Source organism: Apium graveolens, chromosome 1, assembly GCF_009905375.1.
Source record: "Apium graveolens cultivar Ventura chromosome 1, ASM990537v1, whole genome shotgun sequence".
Taxonomy (NCBI): domain Eukaryota; kingdom Viridiplantae; phylum Streptophyta; class Magnoliopsida; order Apiales; family Apiaceae; genus Apium; species Apium graveolens.
This window is the reverse complement of record NC_133647.1, coordinates 3,186,213-3,198,181: the sequence shown is the minus strand read 5'-3', so window position 1 is coordinate 3,198,181 and position 11,969 is coordinate 3,186,213. Positions and strand designations below refer to the sequence as shown.

The 11,969-nt window shown below is 33.0% G+C and overlaps 2 protein-coding genes across 2 annotated transcripts; one reads left to right on the top strand and one right to left on the bottom strand.

Annotated features, from left to right (window-relative positions):
- The first annotated feature begins 2,508 nt into the window (after positions 1–2,508).
- On the top strand, positions 2,509–2,829 carry LOC141659076 (putative lipid-transfer protein DIR1). The gene has a single exon (XM_074465812.1). It carries the CDS (start codon positions 2,509–2,511, stop codon positions 2,827–2,829), a length of 321 nt encoding a protein of 106 aa, XP_074321913.1.
- Positions 2,830–3,204: 375 nt separating this feature from the next.
- On the bottom strand, positions 3,205–10,206 carry LOC141659614 (signal peptide peptidase-like 2). Its single transcript, XM_074466577.1, has 14 exons — positions 10,038–10,206; positions 9,509–9,667; positions 9,248–9,359; positions 9,003–9,122; positions 7,709–7,866; positions 7,179–7,352; positions 6,418–6,452; positions 6,186–6,333; positions 5,734–5,787; positions 5,570–5,662; positions 4,728–4,870; positions 4,234–4,304; positions 3,587–3,670; positions 3,205–3,493 (listed from the first exon to the last, which is right to left on the bottom strand). Exons 1-14 carry the CDS (start codon positions 10,152–10,154, stop codon positions 3,393–3,395), a joined length of 1,569 nt encoding a protein of 522 aa, XP_074322678.1. The 5' UTR covers positions 10,155–10,206; the 3' UTR covers positions 3,205–3,392.
- Between the last annotated feature and the right edge of the window lie 1,763 nt (positions 10,207–11,969).

The window sequence follows — 11,969 nt, the reverse complement described above, 5'->3', positions numbered from 1 at the left end:
ATTTTAGTTCAGAGGGGCACCAAATAATTTCACGTTTTTCCTAAATTTTGTCGGTGCATTTTTTCCAGAAAATGTGAGATTATCTTGAACTATATTTTCCTTCTATATGGACATGAAGCATAAAATTCTAATGAAATTGTTCCGAGGACAACGTTTTACTTAAAAGCACTACATAAAGAATACATTACATATAAAATTTTGATCTCAGACATCAACGAGCGGTATCTATATATTATAAATTTCTGGATAACCCTATCCTAAACTTTGATATCCATATTTTAGTTCGTATATAATTTTTAACTTTAATTTGATCCAGTAGACTATCCATTTTTAGGTTTGGTATCCATATTAGGTTCATAAAAAATTCATGTACTTATTATGACCCATTTTAATTATTATGACCCATTTTAATTATAAAAACTTTATAATACAATTTTAAATATGAATTGTGTTATTTATGGTAAGTTTTTTTTTGAAAACCACTTATGGTAAGTTTTTAATACAAATTTGAAGTAAATTTATAAATTTTAACAAATCTATTTATAAAAATAATCTCATTAATATATAACATAAAAATAACATATGTAACGGAAGTAGTTTTTAAATAAATTTATCATAATATGTAGATGTAATACACTTATTATATAGATAATTTAATCTTTCATAATTATATTATTCAATTTAAATTATAAATTTATTTATTTTATTAAATAATTTTTGAGCTCACCGTGTACAAACCACGGGCTATAAACTAGTGTATAATAAAATTTGGATCTCGACATCTCGTAAAATTAGGATACCTGTTGATAATATAATATGATGTGGTAAATTCATTGTTTCAAAAATCGCTAAGCGTGCCAGGGCGGTGAGGGTACCTTCGAGAGATTAATCGACAAGTCGGAGATTAATCAAACCGATTAATCGGAACATTAATCGAAAGAATATAAATATTATTTTTATTTTTTATAATTATATAATGATCAATATGTCATATTTTTTTTAAAAAAAGAAATTAGAATGGTATTAAACAATATCTACACATTTGACATGCGTTATGTACTAATTATTGAGTTTACAATATTAACTATATTTTAATTCATACTTTTAAATTAATTATAATGTGTTATTTTTATATTTTAAGTTAAAAAATAAATATATTAGATTAATTGTTACTTCTTACCAATACTTTATATTAGACTTTGACATGATATTGTGTGAAATTATGAAATAATGAATTAAATTTATAAAAATGTAAAAAAAATATTTTTTTAATTTTTTGCCGCCTAGACTGCCTAGGACCGATTTTTGACTGCCTAGCTCGCCTAATCCCGATTTTGAACCGATTTTTTAAAAAAACGCCTAAATAATCGCCTAATTCGAGTCGGGGCGTTTTACCACCGTCTAATGCCGCGTGTGGACCGATTTTTAGAACACCGGCTAAATTCAATTGCTAATATCTCGACATCTGTAAAGCCTTTGAACTTGGGCCTCCCTGGTTTCACATGTGACAGCCCACAGGAATATAATATGCATCAAATAATTGATTGTAGGTGGGATTCAATCTTCATCAACTTGATCAAAGCTGTGGACATGCTTCAACCAAATTCTAGCCACAAGTATGATTCCCGTGACACCATATTTTACACACTCCATATTATTTAACATTCTCAAAACCCTTCACGGGCTGTTTATTCATTTTGTCCTTCTGCTGTTACATGGAGTATAATAATTTTTAGTTCCATTTTACATGAGCTCCTTTTTTTCTTTCTCACGCATCGTTTAAGATCTTATACAAAATAAAAACGCGTAATAAATATTATTTACAAATACATTTTCCGAGTATATTGAAATAATTGAAAAAAAACGACTTGATTATTTTGAATCGAGAGAGTATTTATGTGTTAGAAGACCTTTAGAATATAATATAAGATCAGGTATTATTTACAAATATATTTTTCGAGTGTATTGAAATCATTGAAAAAAGTGACTTGTTTATTTTTGGAACCCAGTAAGTATTTAAAAGTCTTTCCCTGTATAACCTAGTTTTGTGTTTACTTTCCCAAACTAACCTATTTTGTTCAATTTAACTTATTTTTTCAACTCTTCCGAAACTAACATAGTTTTTATATTTTCTAACATTTAGTTATAATTATAAATTATACAATATTATTAATTTATATTATTAATTATATTGTATAATTTATAATTATAACTAAATGTTAGAAAATATAAAAACTATGTTAGTTTGGGAAGAGTTGAAAAAAATAGGACATTTTGGGAAGAATTAAACAAAGTAGTTTAGTTTGAGAAAGTGAACGCAAAACTAGGTTAGACCGGGAAAGGCTTCTAAGTATTTATGTGTTAGAAGATTTTAAAGTATAATAAAAGATCTTAAATTTTAGATGAACTGGTCACCAAGCGAACACTAGTTCATGAATTTCCTATATAAACCAGTCCAGGTTTCTATCAATTTCATATACATGCAAACAACATATTAAGATAATACATATGGCATTTTCATATCAGAAGACTGGAGTTCTGGCTCTTGTATTGGTTTTCATTGCAACCAATGATGTAGCATTTAGAGTCTCAAATGCACAGTCATTTTGTAATGTATCAACCGCAAGCTTGATGGAATGCAAGCCATCAGTGAGTGGTCCGAAACCTGCGCCTCCAACTGATGCATGCTGCACAGCCATGTCCCATGCTGATTTGAACTGTTTGTGCTCATACAAAAAATCCCAAATGTTGTCTTATTTTGGGATTGATCCAGTTCTTGCTACTCAGCTCCCAGCCAAGTGCAACATTGCTAATGCACCTAAGTGCTAGTTTCCTGGTGCTCGTTGTCGTTTATTTTTGTCTGTAATGCTTGCGAGTTCTCTTTCGTTTTTTCAATTTCGTTGTAAAGTTAACAATGTCTAAGAATCAAGCTAATGACATTTTGTTATTTAACGGATTCTGCACCATTTGTCTGATGCTTACAACGACACGTCATTTAAGCAAATCAAGCATGATAATAATATCCGTCTAGTAGTGTTTGCGGAGGGTAAGATTTCACAGACTTCACCTCTACTCCTACGAATAGAGATGATGTCTTCTATATTTGCTTGATTACACGACAAACTTGTATAATTGATGCTAATTTAGTGTCAATATTTTATACATATTATCTAAAAATCATTACTTTTACAACAACAACAAAAAAAGAATAAGAACTATACAATAAGGAATCCAAAGAGTGAACTGCAAATCTCAGAGTTCTGTAAGGATTTCAAAACTTATGATACAATGTCAGTTAATAATTCCATAGGGGCTGCCAATGGAGTCAGAATATCACTATCATTTCTTTGCATGTTGATTTAACGTACACGAAGATATAATCAGTTTATGCATCAAGCTTCTCCAGATGACTGCTTAATTCGCGTGTCATCCAGGGTAGAATTCCATAGCTCTTTCAGCTCACCTCTTACTGAACTCAACACGACAATCGTCCCTGAGCCACATTGTGATAGCGTTAAAAGAAAACTAAACATAGATAAGAGATCTACTACAAAAAGATTAGCAAACTGTGCAAGAGAATCTGTACCTAATGTAGATGGAACGAGATACAGGAGAGCTGGTTGGCCATGTCCATTCATTAAGTATAAACCCAGGTAAGTACAGAGCAGACCTGTGGTAGAGAATCTAATATTAATATACAAATAAGCCACAGACCTAATTTCTACAGCATCAGTCAGGGTATGGTAATGTAATTTTTCTAGTAGAATGTAGTTCAAGACGAGTGTCCGATCTTTGATCCCCTTTCCCAGTTCGCCTTCTCATTATAATCAGAAAGAAAGGCTGTCTAGATGATTGAGAGTTTTTCTTTGATATTAGAGATTCAAGAATATAAAAACGGTCTGCGATACTATATTAAACTAAGATCAGATGTAATGCACACAATTTTCTTCAGGACAGCCACAAAACTTTGGCACATTTCCTAGCACTCAACATTTCTTGTTTAGCTTTGAAGAAACTGCAAAAATTAAGGAAACACCCTTTGCTAATCTGTTCTAACTTATTATTGTGTCCAAGTCATGCATGATGTTTGGTAAAGTTGCCAATGGCAAAGAGTAGGAGGTATATTCATTGAATTCTACTCTGGTATTTTCCTTAATCCTACTCTGATTACCAATCAAACACGTTCATAATACTATTTTTACACCATTTGGAAGAAGATAATAAAATTCATACCACAAGTATATCCAATCATTAGCCAAAGAAAGTATCCATCCCGCAAACCCCTCTTTTTTGCTTTGTCAAATCTGCACAACCACACAACAAAAATTCTATTAAAAAGTGAAAACTCCTAATGTATTTCCTTCAGCCATACTAGTGTTCCATTAGAACTGTAACTAGTTTGTACCATGTTGTTATTGCCACATCATGAATTCATCGTAGACTTATGTCTACTTGAGAGTAAGCTTATGGAAAATAAAGGTAATGTACAAAGTTGTTTCTCTATCTTTCAAGTGATCTATGATCATAGTAGCGAGAACATATAGTGTTCTTTGACAAGAAAACATTTTCTTGTAGGAAGAAGAAACAATAGTATCACAAAAAAACAAGTATATTACTGAAGGTGATTTATTAAAGAACACTGCATTGTTACGCCTTCAATTCTAATACGATGGATCTGCAAGTATTATTGCTCGTAGAAGGTTTAAGAATTAAATTGAAAGAAGTACCGAAATGAAAATGCAACAAGCAGACCAGGAAATAGAATGTCTCCGAAGCCAATCATGTTATAACCATCATAGGGATCAAAAAATTTAGGGGACCTTAATAGCATCGGTATGGATTCACCACCACTGTTATCACCTTTGGCAACCTACATATCACATGTGACAAACTATGAGCGCAAAACGCCACCGCATAGAAAATTGTCATTACACATATATGGAGGATACTACAACTACATAGTTGCGCGAGCATAATATACTCTAAAGAAACACATACACACACATAAATACTCTAGACAGAGCATATATTCAGGCAGCCATTCCATGTATCGATGACTATACTACATACTAGGACCTCCTTTCAACCTTAAAGTGATACTCTAGACAGAGCATATATTCAGGCCAGTACTTAAATTAGAACTGTTTGGCTATTCATGCTCCACACTAGTAACCAAATCAGGTCACTACCAGAAATTCTAATTCCAGCCTTTCGAGTGGTCGATGAAGCAGACTATACAAATGTGTCCCATCCAACACTTGTATAAATGAATATGTCTATCTGGACCGAGAACCATGTATGCATATCGAGTAAGAGCTGCGATAGTGCATTTAACTTTTTATGTTTCCCACTTCGAAGAACACATTGGAAATACAAGAGTAACATCTATACTCATAACATAGATAGCATGAATATGTGAATGCGTATTGGATCGATGGAAAAAGAAAAACATAAATATAATGAAGCCAACCATCAGTATGGAAAAATAAATCAATAGATTATATGACTTCACAGACTTGCTCATGGAAAAAAAAGAAATATAGGGATAAAAAAGGCAACTTAGACTTACCGAAATCATGACGCTGCTACCGAATAATGCAGGAGATATGAAAACCCAAAAGATATCATAGCAGAAAGCACAGGAAAGAAGTGCAGTAGCAACCTGGATAAAAAAATACAGAAGCAAGCCATGATGTAAAATATGACTGAGAAAGCATATGATTACGGAGGTACCTTTATATTAGGTAATTGAGCCAGCTGCAAAACCGTTATCATCAAACAGATACCCTGTTAACAAGATAGTCATCCTAAGAGTGAGCATTAGATATTATGCAATAGCAACCGGTGCAACAGAAACGTTATTCGATTATGTTTCATAAGTTTGTTTACACAAGGCCCGTGATAGGCCAATCGTGCAGAAACAGAGGGAAGAGCTTCCCCTCCAATAGTAAGACACTACACATATAATTAACATGAAAAGCTAACAGTGAATGTCCTATATTATGATCATTTTAGTTTTTGGTGTCACAAACTATGCACACTCTAGTGGATGACAGAATGAGTATCATGAAACTGCTCGCTTCGGCAAAGATATCAGTCGCACAAGAGCTAAATTATACAATCACTTTAAAAGATAAGAAAAGAACTTGCTAGAACAGAAAAACAATCAAACAGCTAAACCTTACAAGAATGTCTTGGCCAATCCATGAATATGATTCTTTCCGTGTAGCGGCCCAGAAAACGGCAAATGCAACGCACAAAACAAATATCACCAGAGAGAAAATGGAGACATTCCCAAATGCTGGCAACCTGACTTTCCGCTTCTTATAATTGCTACTCCGTAACAAAGAAGAGAAATCAGTCTAAGTTAAAGTAATCAATATGTCGAACATATAATGCATTAAGTTTGAAGAATACCTCGAGACGACAGATGTTATACATAAATGCATTCCCTGAAATTCAAAATAGAGTATCAGAAAATAAAGAGTAAACGTATTCATAAAATTAAATATAAATGGTATCAACATTTTTCAAGGCCTAGAAAACACAAATGATGCTAGCATAAATTAATTCTTTTGAATATAAAATATAACAATAATAATTACATCTTATCTCACAACTATTATTATACTGGGAGGGTTGTTCCTCTGTTATGTGACTATAAGAAGCTTGAATATAGATCAGACTCAGTATTTTACTTTCAAAGAGTATCTATTTCATTGTCTAGAAACTTTAATTAGGGTTCCTTTTGGTAAAGATTTCACTCTTATCTCTTCGGTAAATTTCCTAAACAGGCAACTGCCCAACAAAAATTTTCACTCTTTCTTTTTTCTCACCAATATAATGGTCAGTAGGGCAACAGTGATCCTCGAGGAAAGTAATGACATTAACTGAGTGAATTGACATTAACGTTGAAACCATGCTGAATTTTTGTGCAGAACACCTTTTTTATTATTTTTTGCTAGTTTTATGCTTAACATAACAGACCCATAAAACTTGTTACATGGTTCAGAATTCTAGTTCAGCAAGTAAAGTAAAGAAACATCTAAAAAGATTAAGCAACTAATAGCTGGTAAGACTTAAGAGCAAAGATAACTAGTCTCAATAATCCAGTATTTCAGTTTGTAAGGGTTTATAATGAAGTATAATTGACGAATTTTTAGATATGAATTACATACCTGAACACCACCAATGCAGAATAGTATAATTAACACCCAGACGAACCAAGAAGACATGAAATAAAATAGCAGCAGCAGAAAAGCTGATGCTGTTATGACAAAAGTGACGGCACTCATGAGGTTGATTTCTACAATTTCGTCCTCGTCGTTATCTTCTTTAGCCTTTACAGATTTCTGTTAATGAAGGTAGACAATTGTAGTCGATATAATTGATCAGTTGCATATTCGTAAAATTGCAGGCATTAAAATTTGTTTTTATACACGGTAAAATGCACACTTATCAGCGATATCATCTCACATATCATTTTCAAGTTAAGCTTTTTAAAAACAATCTATCATACTTAACGTACACTATGGTTGAATCCTCATATATAATATTCTCTATGATTAAGAAAATCTCTTAGACAAAACATTCACTGGATTAAGAGAAAATAGATGGCTGAGCCATATATATCAAAGACTTAAGAAATCAGCATCAATTTGAGTAGGCAAAATTTTTTAAGATGGAATGAAGGTGACATATTTAGGACCTGTGGTTGAAGTTCATCATATCGCTCTTCAATTTCTTTGCTGACAGTAAACTCTGACCAAACTGCGGCAAGGGCTACAGTCGCAACAGTCATTACCCATAAAAATACCACAGATGGGTGCACAATTGAGCGAGGGGGTGCATATACTAGTAGTTCCACTGCAAACGAAGGATAACTAGTCATATATAAATAAACTAACATGAAACCTAGCACATGATTACTGTCGGTTTACTACAGAGAGATGTAAGTTTTGCAAAGCTAACACCACAAAAAAAGCAGCAATATTATTAATTGTAAATTACTCGATTTTGCAGCCAAAATAGTGCCTAAAAACTAATCAATCAGCTGTAAAGGTGGAGATATGCTTAAATGAGGATTGCACAACAAACATAACATGTTCCCAAGATTAAGATTGGTGAGCCCTTTGTTATACTACATTTTTTATTTATTGCTTAGCGATTTATTGAATTTCTTTATTTATTAATCCTTAAAATTTTGTCGAGGCTTTATTTAAGTCATAAAAAATTCTTCTTTGATTATAAAGTCATCCAAAAAGAACAACTGTTACTTAGCTTTTGTTTAGTAAGGTCCGTTCCTTATAAATACAGAGGTCAATATATGATTTAAATTGAACGTTATGATTACTATTAATCTACTTAATGATTTTTTGAGACATTGTTTTTTTGCTACATGGACTTGGGCAGATTTTTTGAACTGCTAAAGTTGAAAAATATGATAATAGTGAGTATGACCAAGAAGAAGGATGAATGTGCAACAGCACATGAGTAAGTTCTACGCTTCATTTATAATTGGGCATCCAAAAATCCCAGAACTATTTGGCTTTCCTAGAAGAGCACCGAGGACGAGGAATCTTTGGTGGAACTTCACACTTCAAAGTGGAATTTCACAGATTCAAATATTTCAATCAATTCACCATACCAGTTTATTGAAGATTGGGTAGAAGTATCATGTAGGTGATAAGTTTAATGTTTCTAGATATATGACACGCATTGGTATATATTTAACTTTTAACATATGGTAGATGGCATGCTCAAATTATCTCGCGTGAACTAAACTTTTTGCATTTATTCTGGGTACCTGATGCTCCTGAATTGTACATCATTCAAATTCGTGAATGAGTCATATGAAACCATCCAAAAAAATTATAACTAAGTTTAAATTAGTTGACAGGGAACACTTACATATTGTACCAAAAGTCCAATTTACTAAAAACTTGTGTCAAGACATATCAGCATTGCAGAAGGTTTCAAAGTAACATTTCTCCAGAACTCACCTTTCTGTTTACTTCCCATGGAACCGGTTAACCAGTCTCCATCGGCCTTCGTAATTACAACGGTAGGAATTGCAATATTTAAAGATTGATTGGTAGGACAATCAATTATAGGAAGGCTATCTGAAAAGAGTTACAATAAAATAAACAAAAAACAGATCAGTTACAAATTCAAGTGGAATTATGAATAACAATACATATAAGGCCCTGACAGAAAAGCAATACATATAAGGCACCAAATTTACAACCTTTATCATCATTTATAAAAATCAAAACAGCTGCACCGGCGGATTGTGCATTTTCAGCCTTCACCGCAAAATCACAAGTACCACGTGGGCACACGGCAATTGCATCGGATAACTGCAAAACAGGAACAAAAAGAGTATTTGCTCAACTTTTAGGATTTGGGCATCCTTGAAATCATAATTTCACATATTATGATTATACAATTAACAAACATGTCAAGATTAAATACGATGTAAGAATCGGACAACAAAAATAAGGTAAACCTTTTCAGTGAAGGCGGAACAGCAATCTGAGGGATTAGGAATTATGGGTGACCGTTTAGCAGCATTTCCCTCTTCTGTGGGTAGTTTTTCCCCAAATTGTGCACCAATACCCTGAATATTTTCATCTTTCTTTCCATTAACCCAATTCTTAATTATTATCTGAAATCAAAAATTCACAAGAACTTATAAGATTGCAGTAAAAAACATAACAATCTTCCTAACATGAAATGCCATCTTATTTTGCACCAATACCCATATTTCGACACATGTTCATGAATTTTCTAGCAGTAAATTCTCGAGTGAGCGAGAATCCGACCCAGAATATATCATGTCAGAATTAGATGTGCTATCTACATAACATTTTATTAGATGTGCTATCTACATAACATTTTATTCATATGCACCAATGCATGTCATCAAGAACTAATAGTACAATAGAAATATAAGATTAGAAACTATATATAACTAAAAAATGAAGGTTTAAAACATTAATTAATTAAACATGTGTGCACATGCATGCATATATTACATCTTGTATATCTTCTGGTGTGCGGCAAATGGGAGCGGCATGAGAGAAGAATGATGAACATGAAAATAACAATAAAATTGTTAATGGAAAGAGAGATGATGACGGCATTACAAACATCAAGAAAGATGACAGATTGAACCTGATCTTTCACCCTATTTCATTTATACTTTGTAATTTTACATTCATAAATAACAGCCAATCAAAAAGTAGATAAAAATGTTAAAAACAAATGTGAAGTTGAATTTTCGGAAATAAGTAAATAGGCATTTTCCATTTGTGCCATTTTCGTCTGAGGTGTGGGCCCTAAATCATAATATGTGGGGAACAATAGTCCAAAATTACAAATGCTAAGATAATGGTCCAGCCCAAAAATATCAGGGAACACAAAAATCAAAATAGTGTTTTGGACAAAACGCTAGATTGTCTAGCGTTTTGTTTGTTAATTATTATTTTTCTTTCTTTTGCACTATAACGCTAATTCAACTAGCATTTTTGTTCTTCAATTTTTTTTTCAATTTTTTTTGTCATGTTAAAAGTTATATTAGGTAGCGTTTTGTACAAATGTTATTTATTTTGGGTTAAATCGATGTGTCTTTTATTCATTTTTTAATAACTCTGAAATCCAAATGGGGAATTTTTGAACCCTAATATATTTAAAACTTTTAAATTAGACTCCAAAATATAAATTAGAGTTTGGTTCATAAGAATTTTGGATAGGTCTGTAGGGTGCTTAGGGCCTAAATCATAAGTCGTGTATCTTTTATTAATTATTTTTTAATATTTCTATAATTTAAAAGAAGATTCGTGAATCCTGAAATGTTAAAATTGTTAAAAAAATGTTTCTTTTATTCAATTTTTTAATATTTAATTATTAAAATATTGAATCCTACAAAATTAAAAATGTATAAATTATGGTACACCGTTCAATTTAAAAATAACTGTTGAAAACGTAACTGATATGGGCCTGAAATTAGCATAGAAATATAATTAATGTTGAAATAATTAGACCCGATACGGTCCAATAACGAAGCCCAATTAATGAGGTCTGAAACCTTAATTATTTATTAATTTTGTAATTAATAAATAGGGAGGATTAACAGCTCATTAAATGAGTCTAATTAGTGATGTAACTCTATGGAAAATAGCCTTGAGGGCACCTAAACCAACAAGGAGTCTGATTCATTCATCCTAGGACTTCAAAGTCTATCCAAATTTAAGGACTTATTCATCAAGTCTCCCAACCCTAGTCTAATTCAAGGACCTCCAATATCTATATAAAGGGTCTCACCCCTCCGATTAGAACTACGTTTTTTGGCTTGATTCTCTAAACTCACAGAGATACGTAGGCATCTTGTGAAGGCAGATTGAAGCTACGAAACAAAAGAGTAGCCATTAAAGGCCTTGAGCTCTCGAACCCTAGCAATAAATATCGTAATAAATACAATCTAGTTTTTAGCCATAACATTTGGCACCGTCTGTGGGAAAGCATAACAACAACCATGGTGAACACACGACGCAGAAACAACACCCCTGAAGGAACACCGGCTGGGAAAACTCAACCAATCTCGTCGGTGGTGGAGATACCCCCGCATTCAACTTACGCCTCCACCCCAGGAGCAACTCTGGCAGGAGCAACCGAGGCACCGCCTCAAGGGACGAATACCCCGACACTTCAAGGGACGAATACCCAATTTCAACAGCTACAAGCACCTGTGAATCTTCAACCCGTTGGGTATGAGTATTCGACAATTGTGACCACTAATCTCCCTTATGCGATGCCCTTATACCCAACGGTTGGAGGGAGTGGGTACTCTAATCGGAGTGAAGCACAAGGGTAGACGGCCCAATACATACGAGGTTTGGCTCCTATTCCGGAGGATCAAGAATTCTCTGAGCCTTATACTGAAAGAAACTCCGAATCTTCGGATGATG

Coding starts and splice junctions, on each gene's coding strand:
- LOC141659614 (XM_074466577.1), bottom strand. CDS start 10,154: ATGTTTGTAATGCCGTCATCATCTCTCTTTCCATTAACAATTTTATTG. Junction 6,453..7,178: donor TCTGCATTGGTGGTGTTCAG/GTATGTAATTCA, acceptor TTTGAATTTCAG/GGAATGCATTTATGTATAAC. Junction 4,871..5,569: donor GTAGCAGCGTCATGATTTCG/GTAAGTCTAAGT, acceptor TGTGATATGTAG/GTTGCCAAAGGTGATAACAG.
- LOC141659076 (XM_074465812.1), top strand. CDS start 2,509: ATGGCATTTTCATATCAGAAGACTGGAGTTCTGGCTCTTGTATTGGTT.